The sequence below is a fragment of the Monodelphis domestica genome, chromosome 4 (assembly GCF_027887165.1).
Source record: "Monodelphis domestica isolate mMonDom1 chromosome 4, mMonDom1.pri, whole genome shotgun sequence".
NCBI classification, from domain to species: domain Eukaryota; kingdom Metazoa; phylum Chordata; class Mammalia; order Didelphimorphia; family Didelphidae; genus Monodelphis; species Monodelphis domestica.
The window spans coordinates 323,847,715-323,871,224 of record NC_077230.1 but is presented as its reverse complement, the minus strand read 5'-3'; the positions used below and the strand labels follow the sequence as shown (position 1 = coordinate 323,871,224).

The window sequence follows — 23,510 nt, the reverse complement described above, 5'->3', positions numbered from 1 at the left end:
TCTTCTGCCTTTCTGTCTCTCTTAAATTTTATTTTCCCCTTTCCCATTTCAATCATTTGGGGAAATACTTTCCCCCCACTTCCCATCAAGTTGTCTCTTAGGACAACAATCAAACACCAAAAAAAAAACAAACCAGTTCTCCCCAACCCAAACAATATAGCAACTATATCTCTGGCAGCACTGACTCATCTTTCTCCTAATATCCCACACTTACAAAGAAATGAAAGGGGTAAGGCTTCTTAACTTTAATTTGATGGCAAGGTTAGTCATAATTACAGTTTTATCTTATCCCTCCTTCATGTAAGTGGCTGTATTCACTGTATATTGGTTTTCTTCTGGTGTTACATCCAGACAGCATCATATATTACTTTTTTCCCCCTTTCTTAAATGTCACAATAAGGTTCCAACATATTAATTTACCATCATTGCATTGGCCAGTTCCTGATTAATGGCATTCAGTGTGTTTCTAATTCTTTGCTACTAGGAAAAATGCTGATGAATATTTTGTTGTATTTTACCCTTTTTTTTCTTTGACCTTAATTACCTGTGACTAGGAATAACATCTCTGGGGGCACAAACATGAAATCTGGCTATCTTTTCCCTTTGCTGACTTTAGAAGACTAATCCCCAAAGTTGTATGTTTCATCATGCAGAAACATGTCCTACAAACTCTATGGACACCAGAGCAAAGGGTTCTATTCTTCTGTCCTTGATACATAAATGAAATTTCTCATTGGAAGACTTACCTTCCTTTCTTCTTCTGGGATCTTTACTTCAGCCTCACAGTTCTGCCTTTAGCTCTGCTTTCAGCTTTAGGAATCTCTGGTTCTGTCTCATCCCATGCATTTTATGCCACCCAAGACACTGAAGCCCCTCCTTCCTCAAGGTGTGAATTCTCCTGGTCCTCCACACTCTGAAGTAAGTTGTGAACCTTGGAACTCTTCAGTGACAGGTTCAAACCAAGTCCATGAGCAAAGGAGGAAGAGTTCACACTACTCAGCTGGCCATTTTGACTTACTTAAAATTATAAAGATGAAAATATTATATTCACTATTGCTTTGAAAGCTTTCTCATTCCATTAATGCATTCCCCAGAAATGGAATCACTAATAATGATTAAAATTTTGATTTAAAATTCAAATAATGATTAATATTTGTGAAGAGGAAGATGGGGAGCACATGGATGAAAAGGAGCAAAGATTTTATCAGAGACTCTCTTTCCAACATTTTTTGCATCAGGATCCTTTTCCCCCAAAATTATTTAATTAGTAAATACGGAACAAATTTTAATAAGTTCAATTGCTTATATGGATAATAGAAAAAGTTGCCTTAAAGTTGTTGCCAGGTTGTGTGGTGGTAACCTCCCTCCCCCACTCTCACCCATGACTGATATTTTCTCTTCTTTGCTGTGGAGAATGAATCTATTTTCTCACTTGTTCCTACACCAAAGGCCAAGGAAGTACCAGCCCTCCTAAGGCTAAGGCTTCTTCTATTTCTCACCATCCTGACAGATTCCCAAATGGGAGGTGAGGTAGTTAATAGAGTAATTAAGACAAAGCTCTCCTGTCCCAAGTTCCCCAGGAAGGATTCTCAAGCCTGACTTTTTGCCACAACCAGGGAGCAGCAGGGGTGTTGATGAAAGAAAAGGGAACCCTGGGACCTTTGCTTCTTCTCCAACAGTTATTGAAATGCATTACCCAGGGTCCCTGTCTCAGTGCCTCTCCTGGGAAGGAGAAAAGCCCCCCCCCCAAGTCCTTCTCCTCGAATCAGGCTTTTACCTATTAGATGAAGTAACCCTTGTTCCATAGGGTCCCACAGTCACCTCAGTGACTGTGTCATAGCAGTCTTCCAGTCAAGAATTCAACATTTTTCTATAGGATCCAAATTTTCCCCTCCATCATTTGTCAGTTACTGTGTGTGAGCTTGGTGTAGATGGGGAGGTTGGGCTTCTGGGAAGGAGGACAGGAGGTGGTACAGGAGCAGGGTGGGGTGCAGTGATTTTGGAGGCTGCTAGCTGCTTGACATAGAGTTAGATGGAGTATGGGGGTGGCTGGAATGTCTGCAGGAGAAATGAGGCAATCTGCAGATGTGTCCTTTCCCATGGACTCCATCACTCTCGTGTAGGCAAGCCCTCAGCTTGGCACAGACCACTGATGGGGCAATGACCATTGCCATCCTCGGGATTCTTTTTGCATTCTTTATGCATTAAAATGAAACTGTAGCAGCCCACTCATAGCTAGGGGCAAGGGGAACAGTCAGTCTTGGGCATGCTCAGTAGTGCTCATGGCTGGGAAGGCCTCTGACCCTTGACCCCAGCTTCTCCCAGGTTAGGCGGGAAAACAGGTTTCTTTGTTCTCACCTGGTTAAGAGAAACCACACCTACGCCTTGTCATTAACCAATGAGGGTCATCCCTATGTACTGTGTATATTTGCATATCAAAAACTATATCTAGCCCAGCAGGCTCCGCCTTCGCTCTCTGCTCTCTGCCCTCTGCTCTCTGCTCGCTCCTTCTCTTTCAGGCTACCTGATGGCTGTCCTTGCAGGAGCTTGGCCTCTGGCCAAGCTCCATCTTTAATCTTTCTCTATTCACCTCTCTGACCTGCGTGGTATGGATCTCAGGACTGGAAAAGCCTACAGAATTGGTCCTTTGATCAGAGCTTAGCTGTGGCTCATTGATAATTAATAAAGACTCATCCTGAACACCTCATATCTCTATCAGGACTCCGTCACTTCCCTCGTGGTATCAAAACTTCTATCCTGTCTCTATCTTCCTACCTTGTGGCTTCTCTCACCTCTGAGAGAGCTACAGATGGCGCCCAACTTTCTCGTGGCATTCCACTCTTTTATTTCACACAGCGAATGGCAGAACGCGTTCCAGGACACGAGGCTAAAGAGCGTAGGCGGGTGCCGGAGTTCCAGGAAGGTTGCCGTACCTCTGGCCAAGGACGGTAAGTCCTCCTCTGCTTGAGGTGGGTCTCCCCTCTGAACCCTGCTCGACTCTTAATGTCGTAGCTTGATGGGGGAGAAATGGAAGTCTCAAGAGCTTAATTGCCTGAGACGGTGAATCAGGATGAGGGAAGCACACGGTCGGTCAGAGAGGATTCTCTATTCTTAAACTATCTCTGTCAGGGAGGTGCAGTTTCCCTCCCCCACCTGGGTCTGCTAGTCGGAGGCCTCCTCTCTGGGACCTGGATCTCCGGAGGTTAAGAAAAACCTGAGGAGTGGTCTGAGGGGGAGGGGAAGAAAAAGGACATTTGACCCAGGGAAACCCTCACTAGGGGCGATTGAGAACTTGAAAAATCTCAGTCTGAAACAAACAGTTGCTAGAGCCTAGTGAATTTCAAAAGGAGCAACTGGGAAAAGAAAAAGCAGGAGTTAAAATTTCATCAGGAAAGCAAAGTCAAATTTACCTGCTATTCATACGCAAAAGCGGAAAAGCCTAGTGAAGACGCAAGGCAGAAACTGCTGCAGAATGCTAAGGAGTTCTTTCTTAAGCACTTCTTATTTCAAAAGTTCTGCAAGCTAATCTTTACAAGAAACTCCCTGTGCCTTTTCAGGAGAGGTTGGACTCAGATGCATTTGAAAGGCCTATCAGGAAGTGGTTGCTTTCAGGGCATTTAAAGGATCTTGCAATTACTTGGAAAAAGGGATAAGAAACAAAAAATTTTTCTAATAAAACCGTAGGTCTCAGCAAAATTAAGGAATCAAGGCAATAATCCTGAATTAGGTTAAATTCGGAACAGCCTAAGTTGTAAAAAGATATTGCCATTCTGTAACCAAAGGCAGAAGATTTTTTTTTAAAAAAAGCAAGTCCTAGGGACTCTTTTGTTTGAGGTCCAGCCAGGTAAAGGCAGGCTTTACCTGGGCGATTGCAAATACAGTAAAGTAAGATTTGGGAATTTGAATTTTAGTTTAGGTTGGATGTAGGCAAAATTATAAAGGAATGTCTGCTTATATTTTTTGATAAAGGAAGTTAAAAAAGGAGAATTAACAAATCTTTCTCTGACTTTTGTTATATGCCACAGAATATCAGGACTAGAAATGTTTTATCTGTAGAGAAATTTTGGTATATATCTCAAGGTAATTAAAGTGCAAACAGAAAACTTTTAAGGTTTGGGCTTAGATCTGAAGCAGCTTGAAATGTTTTTTCTCTACCGGCCACGTGGCTGGAGCCACGTGGAAGATAGCATCAGAGCAACTGAGGTTGCAAGCTGTATCACTAAGGCTGTAATTGGCTAGAAGAACAAATTTAATACTAAGATATAATAAGCATGAATTGGAATATGATTTAAAGGAATTTATAAGGCTTTCTAATTTTAACTATGGAGGAATTATTAACACTTTTCTAAACAGGACATAAAGCAACAGGATGAATCTTGAGCAGAGCTTATTCAAACAGCCTGTATGCAGTTCAGAAACTTTTTACTGGGCATATTAACATACCTGTATCCAGAAAGCAAATGATTTATAACTAGAATAGCTTTTACTATGGAAAATTAAGACACATGCTCAGCAGAGTAAAAGCATGGTTAGAAGGATTCAATCTGTTTACCAGTGGTTAATTATTAAGGTTATATCAGGAACTCTGTTACTCAGTACAGTAATTTATTAAGGATTTGAAAGAGGCAATACTATCATGTATTAAAATTGCAGATACTGAAGCTGATCATGATATTGAAAAGAGACCTATGATAATAATGCAAATTCAAAGGTTACTGGCATAATTTGAATTATTTCTGCAGTGAAGATTTGCAGAATTAGCAGATGAAAGTAATGATTTTAGTCACAGTATTAAGATCTTTTCAGTTATGAAGCTAAGGGCAGTAGTGCGGAAACAACTTCTATGCAATTGTTTGATAATTCTATGCATATTTTTACAGCATAAGACAATGCTATAATTTTAATAACTGCACAAGGTGGAAATTTTTCAAAAAGCAAAAATTGTGTGCAGGCAGACAAAGACTTAAGATCCCAGCACACATGGGTCAATTCACAAGTGATTTATAATATGATATTTTTATGATTATGGGTTTGAAAAAACAAATAGTTCAGCATCTATACATGCTGCTTTGCAAAGTCTATTGTACATCTATATCCTGAACAAGCAGGTGATATCGCTTATCAATGCAAACTGCGGTGGATTAATTTCACCCCTGATAAATATCCGCTGTATATTTTGGAGCAAAGGATACATTTCAGTATGCTCCTGGCACAAAGGTTGAACTGTGAAAAGTGATGGGAGATACTTACTCTCCTGGTTTATGGGTTCAAGCTCAAATGAAGAAGTGAGCAAAATGATTGCAGATTTTATGAATAACTGTGCACAACTGTCTATTCCAAACAGCTTGGAATAGCAGGGCTTTTAACAGCAATGCAAAGGCTAAATTACATAGCTCATGGCTTACATGCAAGCTATGGTACAAAGAGCTCAAAGGAATTCATGAGCCCCAAGGTTCAAAAACTGAAGGTATATATGTTCTGTCACTTTCTAACTTTCTAAGACCCAATGAGGCTTTCATTTGGGGTCGAGGTTTTCTGTTTACTTTCTCAGATACATGGAGTCCATGGAAGATGATTAAGAGCATCTGATGGCAAGAAAATCTGCCCGGAAGAAGGACAGAAGGCAGAGGTGTCTGGCACAGGACACCAGAAAAGCAGCACATGGACTGTAAAGACTGCCCTATAGGCAGGTTTAACACACTACACACACACATGTAATTGTATGAGAAACAATTTGACTACAGAAGAGTATCATTGAGTCACTAACAGATATTCTGTTCTAGGAATATATGGGTATTTGGTAAAAGATCTGACTATTACATGCCTGAAAATTTTGAATGGTACCGGTACAATGTGTAACTTGAAATCATTTTATTGGAATTGTTCCATGTTAGCCAAATTTGATCAAATATCAAAAGGGTATAGTTGGGAATGTTATGACAGTATAAGGAATGCTGTCCACTTGCAGCACAAAAGGGTAATACTATCCAAAATGTACTGATGATTATTGTCTTAAAGGGTACATTATATTTGCAAACAATATGTTTTTGCTAGAATCAGACTTATTTAGAAGTCAATTTTGTTAAGCTATGACTGTTCCACTTTCATAAGGAAAGAGGTGGATATGGTATCACTAATCATCTATCTTTTCTACACCCCAGAAAGAATATAAGTTAAAGCTTTGTAACAATCAATATTGAATTTAATGATAAAGATCACATTGTGTGAGATACCTGAATTGGGTTAAATATCATCAAGATATTAAGACTGTAAGGGACCCAAGGGGATGATAATGTTGGGTCGAGGTCTTGTTTATATGTTCACAGATAATGAAAACATCTGGTCGCCCACGTCATGCTTCATGCCAGCTGATACAGACCAGGAAGAGAAGCAGACGGAAGGTGATGGCATCAGCTACCTACATGCCAGCCGCAATCCAGACTCGCTGGAAGGACACTTCTTTGGTGAATAATATCACTCTAGAACAATGACATTACACTATTAGAGACATTGGCTATTAGGCCACTGACGGACACTTGTCATGCTGACATCCATTGAGATGGGGTACCCAGAGCAACATCAAGTATGCTAACTCAGAAGGACTAAATCACACTTGTGTCTGTACAAGACACCAGATACATCCCACATTCCAAAGACTTTGCGATGGGATTGAGATGAAATAGCTACAAATTGTCTAGCTACTAATGTATACCTTGTATTTTATATATGATACTGTCAAAAGAAATGTGTATTGTATGCATTGTAAAGCTACCACTTGTATTGTAAGAATTGCTGTTATCAACAAGGGTATAGACCTTGGTAGGACTCTCCAAAGAGTAGGAGATAGAAAACTCTCATTCATAGCATAGATCTGATATTTCTGACATCAAAAATGAGGTGCTAAGCAGAAAATGCTGCACAGACAGGTCTAATGGACAGGTGACACTGATGTTACTCTCAAGAAAGAATGAGAGATCAAGGAAAAGACACTAGGAAATCTTTAATCAGGAACTTGAGTTATTGTAAGAGATCATTGACATCCAGGCAAAGATTATGTTCCTGACATTACATTAAGGGCTGACTACCATAGCAGTAGTTGAGTGTTAATACCATTGCTAACCATTACTCCTGATACCCTGTCTTTGTGGGTAATATTTTGATAGGAAAAATGTCTTGCTCTCCTCCAACAGTCCCAGAATTCAGACGGCCGCTGGATTCGGGATCTATTGGCTTCCCTTTCATATACTGGAAGACGTTCTGGTATATGGAAGTAAGACCTCATGAAAAACTGAGGGCTCTAGGTTTGACAATTTCTGTGGACGCGCAGTCATTGTCTCTCCTAGGTGGAAAAAATTATTATTGCACAAAAACATGGAGCAAGGGCAAAGTATAATCTAAGTTTTACTGTTTTGGAGTATGGATTGAAAACATGACACAATAGGCACAGATAAGCGTGCAGAAAAAGCACATTGAATATTATACACTGACAACTAGGAATGAAAAAGCTATGTCAAATGCTGTAGGTACAAGAAACTGTAGAAATTGTTTCTACATGGGAAACAACTTAAGCTTCTATTTACCCAAACATTGGTTTGGTGGAATGAATTTTGCAAATATTGGTAATGGTATAGGCTTGGTTATCATATTGATGGGTTTATTTATACAAGCAGAGATTTAAAATAAGGAAGACATTAGGAATATGCAGTCAGAACTTGAAATATTACTTCATTATCACCATCATGGTTATTTAAGTTACAATTGAGAATGTAAAATGGATGGGAATATTGGTATTTGTTAGAAATTTGCACTGTGATTGATGTATTGATGTTTTTGCACAGCCTGTAATGGTGCAAAATTATGTTCATATGCAAGGCGAATTTTGATCTATTTAGATCAGGAATTAGAAATCATTGGGAATGTAAGTTCTGATATTTCACATTGGCTCAGTTTCAAAGATTCCACATAGACTGTGAGCCAAGAGCCAAGAGGATCTTGTATTAATTTTGGGATCAGGTTCCCAGGATCAAGTTTCTGAGATCATTTGACATGTGATAACATGATCCTCCAGAATTGTTAAGAGAGGATGTTTTTCTTTGAAGGGATCTCTCCCAACACACAAACAAAAAGAAAAGGGAGAGGAATCTTATAGAGATCAGTATTTATATTTTTAGAGGAAACTTTTAAAGTCACTCTTGATTGATCAACCTTGATTTTTTTCTTTTACACTATTAAGGCCAGAATTTTTAAGTGCAAGGAAGGTACTGTTAATGCTCTGATCCAGAATTATGAAGGTGCAAAGATTTCTAGAATTACAGTCACCTAACAGTCGGTGAACATGAGAACATGACAGCAATTGTTAATTTTCAGATGACCATACTGGAGAGTGATGTCTGATTGCATGTAAGGGGAATCATAATGAATCTTTCATTATGGACCAGGCAGCCTCAGCCACGGTTACATTTTCCATGTGAAATGGATGTTTGAGGTTGGGAAATGCAGAGACATGGCGTACTGACACCCTCAGTCGCTGGACGTCCTGGCATCGAGCTACCAACCAGTTTTCTATGTGGCAGGCATCTGGCAGTGAGCACGGAAAGATCCCCAAGATGCAGTATCAGGACGAGAGAAAGGAAGGACTTATCCTTCATCTCCAGGGTTAGTATTTTGCTAACTGTTGAAAAGGCTGACAACTTCTGATAGTCCAGACTGTGAATGGTGGCATGTTTGGTTATTGCACCTGTCATGTGAACCATGGAGTTCTACCTCATTAGATCAGGATCAGTAGCGTGGAAATTATTTTCTTAACATTTTTATATCTACTAAGACTGTTGCATTGATCTTGAAATGCAGACAGACAGATAGAAAGATCAGTTGGGAATTTTTAAGATTGATCACTGAATCAGTTTATGCTGATGTTCATTCTTGATTGGGATATCTAAGTTATACAATCAGGACAGGTTTTTCATCTCTGTATCAGAATATGATTATGCACCAGAGTGTTTGTATTTGTTAATGCTGTAATGTTGCTACATTTTGATATTACACTATTCATTCGTCTGTAAAACAAAAAGGGGGAGATGTAGCAGCCAACTCATAGCTAGGGGCAAGGGGAACAGTCAGTCTTGGGCATGCTCAGTAGTGCTCATGGCTGGGAAGGCCTCTGACCCTTGACCCCAGCTTCTCCCAGGTTAGGCGGGAAAACAGGTTTCTTTGTTCTCACCTGGTTAAGAGAAACCACACCTACGCCTTGTCATTAACCAATGAGGGTCATCCCTATGTACTGTGTATATTTGCATATCAAAAACTATATCTAGCCCAGCAGGCTCCGCCTTCGCTCTCTGCTCTCTGCCCTCTGCTCTCTGCTCGCTCCTTCTCTTTCAGGCTACCTGATGGCTGTCCTTGCAGGAGCTTGGCCTCTGGCCAAGCTCCATCTTTAATCTTTCTCTATTCACCTCTCTGACCTGCGTGGTATGGATCTCAGGACTGGAAAAGCCTACAGAATTGGTCCTTTGATCAGAGCTTAGCTGTGGCTCATTGATAATTAATAAAGACTCATCCTGAACACCTCATATCTCTATCAGGACTCCGTCACTTCCCTCGTGGTATCAAAACTTCTATCCTGTCTCTATCTTCCTACCTTGTGGCTTCTCTCACCTCTGAGAGAGCTACAGAAACAGTTAAGAGAATATAAACCAGGATAAAGAACAGGGACTTTCCAAGTTGGGAGGAGTAGAGCAAGTAGGTATAATTCTCTGAAATTAGAAAAAGGGATGTCCCCCTCCTCCTGCCAATGTCTATATTCCATGAAAAGAACAAGGAAATAGTAACTGACTGAGCAGAGTAAAGGACTAGTTTTCCAGATAAGACATATATATTGTCTGAGATGTAATTGTGAGAAGACTCAGAATCAACCTTAAACAAATTTGACAGAAATGACCCAGCTTCCAGGGCAAACAAAGTTAGGTTCTATCAATGTAATGAAGCTGTCTCACAATTCCTATACTTGAATGAATCTTCCTCACAAGACAAAAGTTGGAGACTTATAAGGGAATTGAGTTAGATCCAGAACTGAGTCATAAATGGAGTGAGTTCCTATGTTTCTCTCCAGAAAAGTGAGTAATAGTAATACGAAGAAAACTCATGGCATATGGTGTAGAGCTAATTCACACTTAGGTACAGTTTGGACTAATTGATATCTGAGGGAAGGCCCTGCCAACTCTGCCATTGTTTTTCTAATCCTCTGAAAGGTCCAAAGTCCCAGACTCAGGTACATGGTCCACTTTGCCTGAGGTGTGAACTCCATGGTCCTCACTGCTAATGCACTGAGTGTGAAATAAGTGAAAATGAGTGTGAACTGGGGGCCCTGCTTCTCAAGTGAATTCACACCTAATGTTGGAGCAGGTGAATTTCCTCTTTGGGTTGGTTGAGGCTGAATCAGAAAGAAACATGCTAGGCTGAATCATTCAAGAGAGTTTTTATTTCCTTTCTCTGAAATCTTGACTCCATGTGCCAGAGACCAAAGGGAGAAAAGCGAGAGTGGCAGTGAAGTACTCCACTATGATTTACTTCAGCAGAGATGAGCTGCACAGGAAACCAGCCCACTTCAGAGATTTGGTTCATCAGAATGAATTAAAGAATACTTCGTTTAGAATAAGGTTCCAGGCTGCTGATTTGCTTAATTTGCACAATGCAAATTATTCTAATCTTCAAAATTATTTCTGGAGAAGTTGAATTTTGTTCTTTATAGAAAAGGGGTTCATCTTCCATACTTGGGGCCATGGAGGAGGAGAGGGATCAGCTGAAAGTTTCAGAATTTTGAGTCAGAAAAATGAAACTTTGGACTAATGGATTCATTGCCATGAAGAGACCCAAAGTGTAGGAAAGAACCTTAGAGTGTCTATTTCTGCAACAAGTCTCACATATATGCCTCTTATCTCCTCTCACTCAACTGCCATTTTATTTTTAGCCTTTCCTTATCTTTTACCTGAACTATTTTATTAAAATGGTTCCTTCCATATTGGAATCAATACTAAGTATTGGTTTCAAGGCAGAAAAGTGGTGCGGTCTAGGCAACTGGAGTTATGTGACTTGCCTAAAGTCATATAGCTAAAAACTATCCAAAAGTAGATTTGAACCCGGGACCTCCTGGCTCCAGGCAGAGCTCTCTTTTCAATGAGGTATTTAGCTGCCTCTCTTCATCCCATGAGCTTGCCCATGGTTTGCCTAAAGCTTCCTATTACCTTAAAAATAAAATATAAACACTTCTATTTAGCAATTGAAATTCTTTACAACTTGGCTATAAACTATCTTTGCAGGCTCATTTTATGTTGTTGTCCTATGTTTTCACTGTATTCCAGGCATGTTCCAGCTTACCTGGTCTCTCTGTTCCCCAGTTGAACATAGAGAATATGGTAGAGTTGAATTTCTTACCTAAGGATTAAGAAAGAAAAGAGTAAAGCCTAGCCTATGTCTGGTAAAAGCTTGGGAAGCAGCCAGAGGAGCAATGGAAGATGCTTCTTCTCTTGAGACATATGGATGGATTGTTCATTTGGTCATCTTTTGACTTCTCTTTTATGTACCTTCAACTTATTTTCTGTGATCTCACCTGAGCAATTCTACATCTGCTTTCTTGCACTCCTCCTCCAATTCTGTGTTCCTCTCCCTTAATTCTTAATCCTCTCCCAAAAACTTCTGATTTGGATTGGGTTATGATATTTTGAGACTGTATCTGTTTGTTGGTAAGAAGGGCCAGATGGCTAAACTTTGTAATGAAGTTGTTATAGACCTGTAAGAAGAGTAAGGCCTTCTCAAGTAATAGGAACTGACAACTGTGGAGGCAGAGGGTAAAAACAAAACCTTTATTTATTAAAGTTCATAAGCATTTAAAAGGTTGAAAGAATATAAGGACAGGATTTCCCAAGTCTAAAAAGAAGAGGACTAACTCAAGCACACCCAACTCAAGGTCTCTCAGGAGGTCTGCTTCTTTCTGGGAAAACCCAAATCTGCACTTGCCAATTCCTAACTATCTAAGCCCATTTTTTTTCTTATTGGAAAATGTTATTTAATTTAGAATATTTTTCCATGGTTACAAGATTCATGTTCTTTCCCTGCCCTCCTCCAAACCCCCTCCCATAGCTGACACACAATTCCTCTGTATTTTACATGTGTCCTTGATCAGAACCTATTTCCATATTAATATTTGCACTGGGATGATTGTTTAGAGTCTTCATCCCCAATCATATCCCCATCGACCCATTGTTTTCCTTCTGTGTTTCTGCTCCCACAGTTCTTTCTCATAGGTCCCTCTGCATTGTCCTGGATCATTGCATTGTTGCTAGTAGTGTAAAGATAATTTTAGGGTTGTGACTTAAAATCTAGATTTAATTGGTTGCCAAGAGAAATCTCAAATAAAATACCCAAGTCAGTCTGGAAATTTATGGTAATTTAATTAAAATTGAGTGAAGGAATTTAAGGAGAAGCGAAGAGGATATAGGATTTCTCCTGCCTACCCTGTGCCAGGGGGAGAGCCAGGGGGAGTTTAAAATCCCCGCCTCTAGGTCTCTGAAGATTAGAGGCTTCTGTAATAGAAATAGGATACTGATGAGATATTTCTAGTTATATGCTATATGATATATACGATAAATGAGATACTCTGGCTTGACTAGAGAGATACTAGGGGAAACCTGTGGGTACCTAGTTGTAATGGAGAGAGATATTCTGGAGTGACTAGAGAGATACTACTAGAGGGGATACTCTGGGGTTGCCTATTGATCACTACTGATGGCTAATAGATCAAAATATTTCCTGCCCTCCACCCTTCACTTCCCAGTTTTCTACCCACACTCTCCTGCCTCCCTTCCCTTACCCCCTGTTAGTCAGCCACCTTTCTATGTAACTCAAGGGTGATCTGTGAGGTTTAGAGAAGATAATCTTGTCTCTTTCTCAGGTAAGGAGGTTTATTGGAAAAGATAGGGCATGATGGAAGATAAGGTGAGAGGGATGATATTTTCCCTAATCTATAATGAGGGTTAGGAGGATTTTAGGAAATGTCAGTCATGTCACAGCTATGTCACAAGTCTGTCAAGGAGATGAGAGCATAACTGTTTAATCCTCTTTCTTCTTCCTTCAAACTCAAATCTCAGAGACACAAATATCTTCTTCACCACTCTAAGCCACCAAAAAAGTTAATTTCTTCTCAGCTTAACTCCAAAAGTCCCCCCCCCTCCAAGGGTTTTTCAGCCTAGGACAGAAACTAACAGGGGTCCAGTTCAGAGCTTCTTCCCCCTTCAGCCTGGCTTGACTTTCCAAGTGACTTTTCTGGAAACATCCTATTTGGAATGAATTCCTTTACTTTGTTTTGCATGCTTGGCTTGGCTTGTAAATCCTCTCTTACACCCTTCTAAGAGGACAAAGTTGGAAAGTAAAGAAGGAAAACTCAGCTAGAAACTCACCACTGAACCAGACAATAGCTTGGAACCCCGCTTAAGATGCCAAAAGGCCCAGCACATTGCCACCAGCCAACTCTCCACCCGGAGAAAGTAGCCAGAGAGAGGAAGTGAGTCAAATATATAGACCTTTCACCCTTGTGACTCCTCCTTTAAATGCCCATATCTTTTAGAGTTCTCATCTTCTTTGATTAGATTATATCTTTAGTTACTTAACACTTCTTTGTTAAATTCACCTTTTTAGTTATTTAACACCTTTTTGTATTAAGATCTTAAAATAGACTTAACTTAGTTATAGCTTCACTATAAAGGTAAGAGTTAAGTACCTTCATTGTTCAATCAGGAGATTACAACTTTAACATTCCCAATCTCACCCCCTTGATTTTGTTAGACTAAGTATCTTCATTGTTAAAATCAGCTAATAGCTAAATCCAATCTTCACAGTAGAGAAGTCTATTATGTTCCATTGTACCAGTGTATCAGTGTTTGTGTATAATGTTCTCCTCATTCTGCTCCTCTCACTCTCCATTAATTCCTGGAGGTTGTTCCTGTTCACATGGAATTCCTCCACTTTATTATTCCTTTGAGCACAATAGTGTTTCATCACCAACAGAAACCACAATTTGTTCAGCCATTCCCCAATTAAAGGGCATCCCCTCGTTTAACAATTTTTTGCCACCACAAACTGTGTGGCTATGAATATTCTTCTACTTGTCTTTTTCCTTATTATCTCTCTGGGGTACAAACCCAGCAGTGCTATGGCTGGATCAAAGGGCAGACAGTCTTTTAGCACCCTTTGGGCCTAGTTCCAAATTGCCCTCCAGAATGCTTGGACCAATTCATCACTCCACCAGCATTGCATTAATGTCCCAACTTTGCCACATCCCGTCTAGCATTCATTACTTTCCTTTTCCATCATGTTAGCCAATCTGTGTGTGATCTGGTACCTCAGAGTTGTTTTCATTTGCATTTCTCTAATTATGAGAGATTTAGAACACTTTTTCATGTTTTTATTGATCAGTTTTTATTTCTTTATCTGAAAATTGCCCACTTATCAACTGGAGAATGTCTCTATTTCTAATAATTATCATTCTTATATATTATAAGTTATTGCCTCCTTGTAACTGTTCATTTACATTCTCCAACTTCGAGCCAGTCAGGGTTTTAGGGCCTAGAGGCTTCTGGCCTGGAGTGGCCAAGCTCAGCCTGCTCCACTCTGTAAACACAGAGTGGCAAAAAGCCAGAGTTTCTTCTTCCAACTGTTGATCTTCCTTTCACAGTTCTTTAAAACATCTTTCAACTTCTCTTCTTTCCAAAACTGCCACTCCAGTTCAAGGAATTCCCAAGAGCCAAAGATTTAGCCACCTCTCTGGCAGGGAACACCAGCAGAGAGAGAGACAGTTTTATTAAACAGAATTTCCACCTCCTCAGGTCTCACAGAATTCCCAAGCAAGACCTTAGCTCAAAGTTCCACCTAAGGCAGTTTGACAGGATTCACACTTAGGAAACTCTAAATTAAAATTCTATCTCTACAAGATTGCTAATAATTGGAGAGTGTTTTTCTTCTAAAATACTACTCTGAAAGCAATTATTCAATGAGAAGGGTCTTATCCTAACATTGTCCTTGTGAAAATTGCCAATATTATAAATAACATATGTCTCTCCTGAGGATCCAGGTACACATGTAATAGTTCTCTTCTTTTCTCCTTCAAGAAGATTGTATGAATTCCAGGGCTGCCACAGTCCAAATGCTACAGAGAAGAAAAAGGAGTCAGTTCAAAACCGAATGTCAGCATCTTGTATATCATTGAAATCATGTAATCATAACATCATGTAAGTTGCCTATTGATTTCTCTCTGGTGTGCAGGAAATTTGGGATGACCAGAGGAAGAAAAATCCATATATATTATGCTGCAGTAAGGAATGGAGACCACACTTGTGGCTGAGACCCAGAATTCTCTGTCAGACATTTCCTTTTTATACTAATTGAGGTCCACATCCTCTATCTGCTCACAGATAAATACACAGTCTTTACCTAAAAATTAGTTTCGTGGATTTTGAGATTCCCAGCAAGATTCCTCCAACTATCTTGGTCTGGGCAAAGAATGAAAAGCCTCTTTCCTGTTAAGGGTCAGCATAAGACCAAACATTGGTAGTTAATTAAGGGGGAAACATAATTAGCAAATGCTACATCAGTCAAGTTTTCAAACTATCTCAAAGTAATTGGACAGTCAAGATCCCCCTAGACTTTACCTCCCTAAATGCCTTCACCAAGTTTGGAAGACAATTCTGTCCATGTTTGTCTATTTGTTGACTTAAGCAGGTGATTTCTCCCCAAACACCCAAGAGCTTATTTCTTAATATACATACACCTTTCTGAGGAATCTCCTCAATTCCTAGGGCTGTCAGTGTCTGGGTGTCTAACAAAGCCTCATCTCTTCACAATTCACACCAAATGCATAAACAATAGTCCAAATAGGAGAGGAGTCATTTGTAGGACTGTACCAGGCTCAGGATTCTTGATTATTATTTCATCATTTCCAAAGAATATAATAAATTTATAGATTTAGAAGGGATTTATAGAAGTCATTAGTAAGCACCCATCTACCGAGTCCTACACCCCAAGGCAGAGATGAGGGAACTCAGTAATGACTATAATTGACTTTAAGGTCATACAGAAGGTGACAGGAATAATACAACTGTTTATACTCCCACTCCAGGGAGTTCTTTCCTTTAATGATATTACCTTCAGATGCCCAGACCTTCCTTATCATATATTTTAGGAAGAGGAACAGGCCCCTAAGAAATCCCTTCTAAGTCCCATTTCCAGTTTTCTTCAGCCTTTCCAGAATGAATGAAAAAACCCTCATTAAACATTTACTCAATGCCAGGCACCATGATCAGGTAGCATAATTCCTCCAACTCCCCCCAAGAAAAGACATGTCACTACAGACCTTACTTTTGCCTCTGAGCAAAAATGCAGCTCCACAACTACCCAATTAGAGACTTGACTATCTAATGCAGACGGGGAGCATCAAGACAGAGTATTCAGTGGATCTCATTGAGTTTACTTCTCACTAGGTTTCTGTTCGAATATTGGAGGCTAGGTTCTATCGCTCCCCTTAGTCAAAATACTAGTCTAGTTTCTGGAATATTCAAATAAAATGATCCTCTCCATAGGAGAAGTTTTCCCTAGGTAAGGACACAAGCACATCAGAGCCTGCAAAGCAGAGACATACACGACTACCCTTGCAATAGGTAGGGTTGTTGGGCTCCTACTACTGCTATGAAGAAAGCTCAAATTGAAATTCATCGTCAAAGGGCTGATACTTACTATGAAAGAATTCTAAAAATTCATTTACCACAATGAGATACAAATCATTCATATGTGGAATGAAAGGTTCCAAATATGCATCTACAAACATGCTAAAATAAAAAGAAAAAAGAAATCAGTTATCATGATACTGAAGGCCATATAGAACTTCCAGCCCCAGTTGTAATCAAACACAAATTCATCCTTCCTCTATCCATGTCCCCCAAATCTGCAATTGTCCACTCTGTAGATAGTTACATACCTTCTACTCTCACGGAACAAATCCTATGGAATGGAAAAAGAAGAATACGTACAGTCAGTAAAGTTCATAAATCAATTCAATTAAGTAAGGACAGACATTAAACCACATATAAGTTCATAGAATCCCTCTCTTTGCCTTGGCCTCAGGACCTCCATAGCTTTGCCTTTCCTTTTCCTCCTTTCCCTTCTCTTCCCCACCCCACCATCCTCTCTACTCAAAGGTGGTCAAGCAAGAGTTCGCCAGGACTCTACATGTTTATCTCATTATGTGATGAGTCCAGGTTATATAGTTATTCTCTATCACAAAGTGAAAAATGAAGAGAAAGAATTATTGATAATCATGAAGAGCCTTAGATAAGAATGGAGTTCTGAAAAGCCAACTCTATCGAACTCTGAATGCTTCCAGTATATGAGCTCTTAGCACTGGCATGTGCCTAGCATGTGGTACTTAATGAATGTTGAGTGACTGATTGGTTCCAATGCCTCTCACTATGGTCACTGCTGCCTGCATATATGATGGAGTAAAGTGGGCAGGTCAGAATTCCTTCATATGAACTCATTTTCTACCAGCACCAGCACACAGAGCCTTCCCAGTTACTCTCAGGACAAACTGCAGAAGACAACTCATCCCTCAGGAATGATGCTTGTCCTTTTCCCCCAGGAAACTCAAGTCATACAGAGTAGAAGATAAAAAAAGCAGATCACAAAAGATGACATCAATCTTCACGTCCTCACATACTGATGAGGTTGTTCTCATCTCACCTTTAATAGTTCCACGTTTGATTTCTGAATCTTTTCTTCAAAATCTCTGGTTATGTCTTTTAGATATCTGATTTTTCTGGACACCTTGGGCTCCCATTCCCTTTTTTGCTTCATGATGTCCTGTTCCCATATAGCTTCCATCTCCTTCAGCTTCTGAAAGAGCTCACTGAACTTCTCATTCTCCTTTCCCACTCTGAGTTCTTTCATGTCTAGTGTCTCCATCTTCTTTTGCAGGTGTTCCCATATTCCATAGATTTTTTCCTCAAAAATGTCTCTGTCCTTATATTTAGAGTTCTGTAAAGAAGAAGGTTATTCTAGTGACATACATGGGACCATTTCACGACCTCAGTCCATTCCTACCTGCTCAGTGTTGTATTACTACAAAGAACATTGGACTAAGTCAGGAGCACAGGATTCCAGTCCCAACCAGGTATGTGACCCTCGACTGCCTCTCCAGTTTCATTTTCCTCTCAGCAAAATTTCAACCTCCTATGAGAAGGCTTTACTGATCCTCCTTCATGCTAGTCCCTCCCCGTGTTAATTATGCGTAATTTATCCTGTATATATCTGTCCATACCTAATAGTTTTCAGGTTGTCTCTCCCATTAGACTGGGGGCATTATGGGAGCAGGGACTGTTCTTTTTCCTTTCCTTGGATCCCCATTATTTACTAAAGTGTCTGGAACATAGTAGGTGCTAAATAAATCCTTACCTACTGATTATATTAAGTATGATAATGGTAGAAAGATAATCTGACTCTGTTCCAAGGTCATATTTCATACCAGGCCATCCAACTTAATTAGTAAAGTCCTGGGTTCCCTTTTCCTTTTTCCCAAAGGACCCTCCAATCACAAGTGCTTACTTCTCTGCTTTGGTGGGTGGAGGATCTGAGCTAGGGTAACACAGATAAGAAAAGTAATGCAGCAAAGGCAGAGATGTAAGCCAGCTAGAAATGGCTTAACACACGACACTGGCTGGACTCAAAACTTCTATACTTACTAGTGACAAGAATGAGGGCAAGTGACAAATGTTTATGAACTTCATTTTGCTCACCTTCCAATTGTAGCTAACAATGATGGGGAGCTTGTTCTGAAATGCATCAGAGACTGGATATTCCTTGAAGCAGACACTCAATCTCTTGACTCTGGTCATTTTCTCTGACTGCCCCCCATGCCTGGAATGCTCTTCCTCCTCTGCTTCACCTACTGAGCCACCTGAATTCATTTAGTCCCAACTAAAATCTCATCTTTTACTAAAAACTTTTCCAATTCCTTTTACTTCTCGCGCTTTCTATCTGGTAATTGTTTCCTATTCATCCTTTACATAACTGCCTTTGTATATATTTGTTTGCAAATTATTTCCTCCACAATTCCTTGATGAAAGTCTTTTTTACCTCTTTTAATATCCTAGCACTTAGCACAGTGCCTGGAAAATAGTAGGCAAGGAATAGATGTTTATTAATGAAAGACATGCCAGATATTATTTAGGAAGACCAAATCAGATACTTACAGCCCACACCACAGCCCAGGCCAAGGGTTTCTCCTCTTTAAGTTGAAATTCCTCAAAGACCTTTACATGAAGCCTAATGAGGTTTATCTTTTCCTGAATATCCTTCTGTAAGAAAAATATAAATATTAACAACATACAAGTCTCTGTTCTAGGCTTGAGGCCCACGAAATGTGAGGGGCTCAGAAACTCATGAGAGGCCAGAACTATTTGAATGATCTGTAGAGAAGAGTCAGATAGGAAGAAGAGAGTCTAGCTAAGCTCTGATGGATAGCTGTGTATTTGGGGAACAATTCTAAAGGAAAGATTCAAGTAGGGGCAACCAAAGCGGGAGTGAAGAGCTCATGAGCAATGAACATCCCAAGCCACCAGGACAAACCTCCACTGACCCTTGCATGACTCACCCTACTGCGAAGAGCAACCATTGCAATGGGCCAGTGCATGTGGTGCACGTGCTCCTCTGATTTCGAGCAGGTCACACAGAGTAGAGTCAAGCTAAAGTCACAGAAAAACTTCTGGTCTTCCAGGTGTATCACACACTGGTCTTCTCCTTCAGGGTACATGACAATGTCTGCCTGAAGAGTTTTCAGCTGGGAGAATTTCAGGCATTGTGAGCAGCCAAAAGCTCGATAGTGATTTGCCCTGAGACAAGGCAAACAGGCAGGATGTCCACAGTCAATGGTGACTACTTTTTTGTGCTCCCTCCAACAGCTAACACAAAGACTTTCTTCTCCTTCTTCTCCTCCTCCTCCTCCTCCTCCTCCTCCTCCTCCTCCTTCTTCTTCTTCTCCTTCTCCTCCTCCTCCTCGTCCAATTTCATTTAAGAACATCCTGAGGAGAGAAAGACAATGAGGATATTTTTCCTACTCTTTTAGTTCAAATCAAATACATTTCATAAAATGGCAGAGTAAGCAAAATTACAAACTATTTCCCTACAGCTGGGGCAAACTTTCCACCAAATAGGGACACCATCAAGAGGAAGAGTGGGCACAATTAAGGGACACATTGCAATAATGACTTTATATATACCTTTAAGGTATTTGACATAGATTTTGTTATTTGATGTATTCAGAAACCCAATGAAGAAGGTGCTATTTTTCTGCCTTTGTAGAAAGAATGGGGAAAACCAGTGATCAATGGACTTAAAGGGGTTAAATTGCTTTCCTGCCCGTGGTCCAGGAGTAAGCAACCCACGGCCCACAGCCTAGGGCACATACTGTACAGTCCAAGGGCTGTATTCTGTTCAACATTGAGGGAGTTGAAGTATCACATAGAATTGGTTGGAATACCAGTCTTCCCAATTCCAGGGCATGCCAAATAGTGAACAAAAATATCCTGTGAAGTAGGTATTATTATCTGCCTTATAAATGGAGAAAATCAGACTGAGAGGCTGAGTAGCTTGTCCAGGGCAGACATCCAGGTAGTCAGATGGGGAAGCAAAAAGTGGATGAAAAAAGCACCAGGCCTGGAGTCAGGAGAACTTGGGTTCAAATCTAACCTCAGATACTTCCTAGCTGTGTGACTTTGGAGAAGTCACTTAACCTGGAATAAGGGCTAGGCAGCTTTTGCTGTTCTTCTGTCCTAGAATTAATGCTTAAACAGAAGGTAAGGGTATTGAAATAATAAATAAGAAGAAATAAAATCGGAGGTAGTCTTCCTGAATCACTGCCACTAGTACTTCTTATTCTATTGGCACTCAGTACTTCTGAATGCCAATCCCTTAGTCTCTTCACCTCAGGAAATTATAAAACTGTAAATTATGCCCCAATTTCGTGACATAGATTAAAAAATAGGCTAGAGAAGTTGTATCTTCACTGGGAGCTCCCTTCCTAGATGAAAGACCACAGAGCAAAGGACAAATGCCAAGTGCATTGAGATGTTTAAATATAATGCCAGAGAAATTGATTAGCTATCTCAAAAGTAGAGGTATGGGGTGAAGCTGGGTGGCACAATAGATAAGAGTCAGTGCTGGTGTCTGGAGGAACTAGGTTCAAATGTGACCTCAGACACTTTCCTAACAGACCTAACCACTCTTCTGTCTTGGAATTTGGTACTTAGTATGGATTCATAGAAGATGAAGGTTAAAAAAAAAAAAGAGTTACTGATCCAGCGGTCTTTACTGCAGACCTCCACACCCTGAAAACCTCAGAGGCTCAATTTCCTGAATTGGGTTAATTGGGTGCAAAGCCCCTAAACTTTAAGAAAGTTTACACAAGGATTGAATAGTGCAAACTCAAAGTCACCTGGCTCCTTTCCTCCTCTTTGGGGTTTATAGCTTGAATCTTTAGTAACAGTTTCCATCTTAAGGATTTAACCTTTCTATCTAGAATGGCTGACACAAAGTAAGCACTTGACAAATGCTCATTGTTGATTATAAAACATTTGATCATATATGTAACACGCAAACACTATGTACGTAGGTATATGTATACAACTCTCCCATACTAACTATTAATTCTGTGCAATAATGTTGTAGTATCTTATTAACGACCCCCATTTTATAGATGGGGAAACTGAGACTCAGAAAAGCTATAGTTACGGCCCTTCTTCACTAAACTAGCCTCTTCCTCAGTGTTCTCAGATTTTGATAATAAAAGAAGTACGTTGCAGAAGACAAGCAATAAATAGCATTTGGACTCAGCAGAATCTTCAGACTCAAAATCGGAACTTTGTCTGATCTTGGACACAACTCACTTCAAGATTTCTTGGCTTTGTCAACGTGGAATCTATTAGTCCCCAAACTTGTAGCTTAGAACGATTTAGTGATTACCCAGTTTATTTAGGGTGGAGGCGAAATCCACTGCAGATGGGGGCTAAGCCCAAACCGCAGTGGAGGGACTCTTTAGTCTCCCAGCATATCACACCCTCCCTCTGAGGATCGAACCCGGGAACTTCAGCTTGAGAGACTGGCGCGCCACAGCGTCCCTCCACTTCGGCTTGGGTTTGGGCTTGGTTTTCCCCCCCATCTCAGGTGGAGTGTGGATTCTCACAGGAAAAGGCTCAAGCCTGAGGCTTTCACCTCCGAGCTAAAAAAAAGCGAGACTCACCAAATCCCTCCAAGCTACAAGACGGGGGACTTCTGAATTCCACGTAGAGAGTTTCAAAGTCCCCCCACATGTAAAAATGAAGAGGTAGAACGAGAGGATTCCAGCGGCTCCCGGCCAATTCTAACTCTTCAGTCTTCCACAATAGAAGAACTTCCCAGAGGGGCACCTACCTCAGACAGACGTTGCCAAAGGAATTCAGCTCACAGAAGCAAACTTGACTGGGGAAGATCCACCACCCAAATGGCTATTTATATGTTTCCCAGGTACTTCCTCTCTCCCATGAACCCTTTCTACTACGTGAAGCACTAGGCTAAGTCACTTACAAACACCCAATCAAGAACACCCTTTTGTGTTTGTTTTCAGCCTCTCCCACCCCTTATTTCCATTTAATCTTCAGCACTGAGGGAAGGAGGAATTCCCAACTCAATCAATCAGCATTTATTAGGTGGTTGCTTAGTCCTAGACCTTGTGTTAAATCACAGTGGATTCAAAGCAAGGCAAAAAATAGGACTCTGGCCTTGGAGGAGTTAATATTTTAATAGGAGAGACAATTTGCAAGCGATTATATATGTAGAATATCTGAGAGTAGGTGCTAGCTGTGAGGGTGGAGTGCAGAAGGAGCCAAAAAAGGCCTTAGATAGAAGTTGGGATTTGAGGGGGCAGCTGAGTGTTTCAGTGGATTGAGAGCCAGGCATAGAGAGGAGAGGTCCTGGGTTTAAATGTGGCTTCAGATTTATCAGCCTAGCTGTGTCAACCTGGCCAAGTCACTTAACCCCCATTGCCTAATCCTTACCACTCTTTTGCCTTGCATAGTATTGACTCTAAGACGGAAGGTAAGGGTTAAAAAGAAACAGCTTTCCTCTTCAAAATAAAGATTTTTTATCAAAAGTTCACTTATGCCAGCAGGTCAGACTCAAGAACTCCAATGCTTGTGTAAACTGAGTCACAAAATTTTGTTGTTGTTACCATGGTATCAAGGAAAGACTGATGGATCTAGAGTCAGAATGCCCACATTCACACCTTGGTTCTGCCACTTTACATTGAGTAAATGAAAACATTTTGGGCCCTGGCTATCTTTTGTATCATCAAGGGACTGACTGAATATTCACTCCAATTGTCATAATTAAATTAAATTAAGGCATGAAAAAGAGGAATGCATTAGGAGAGAGAAAGGAAA

The 23,510-nt window shown here is 40.3% G+C and overlaps 1 protein-coding gene across 1 annotated transcript; it reads right to left on the bottom strand.

Moving 5' to 3' along the window:
- Positions 1 to 16,958: 16,958 nt before the first annotated feature.
- Positions 16,959 to 20,020, bottom strand: LOC130458890 (tripartite motif-containing protein 43B-like). Its single transcript, XM_056825890.1, has 4 exons — positions 19,691 to 20,020; positions 19,290 to 19,394; positions 17,782 to 18,075; positions 16,959 to 17,043 (listed from the first exon to the last, which is right to left on the bottom strand). The coding sequence occupies exons 1-4, from the start codon at positions 19,847 to 19,849 to the stop codon at positions 16,969 to 16,971; spliced, it is 633 nt and encodes a 210-aa protein (XP_056681868.1). The 5' UTR covers positions 19,850 to 20,020; the 3' UTR covers positions 16,959 to 16,968.
- Positions 20,021 to 23,510: the final 3,490 nt, after the last annotated feature.

Excerpts from the sequence above, each read along its gene's own strand:
- LOC130458890 (XM_056825890.1), bottom strand. The coding sequence starts at position 19,849 with ATGTACCCTGAAGGAGAAGACCAGTGTGTGATACACCTGGAAGACCAG. Across the intron at positions 19,395-19,690 it reads TGGTTGCTCTTCGCAGTAGG|AAGGATATTCAGGAAAAGAT; the intron begins GTGAGTCATGCA and ends TTTTTCTTACAG. Across the intron at positions 17,044-17,781 it reads CAAACGTGGAACTATTAAAG|GATTTGTTCCGTGAGAGTAG; the intron begins GTGAGATGAGAA and ends TCCATTCCATAG.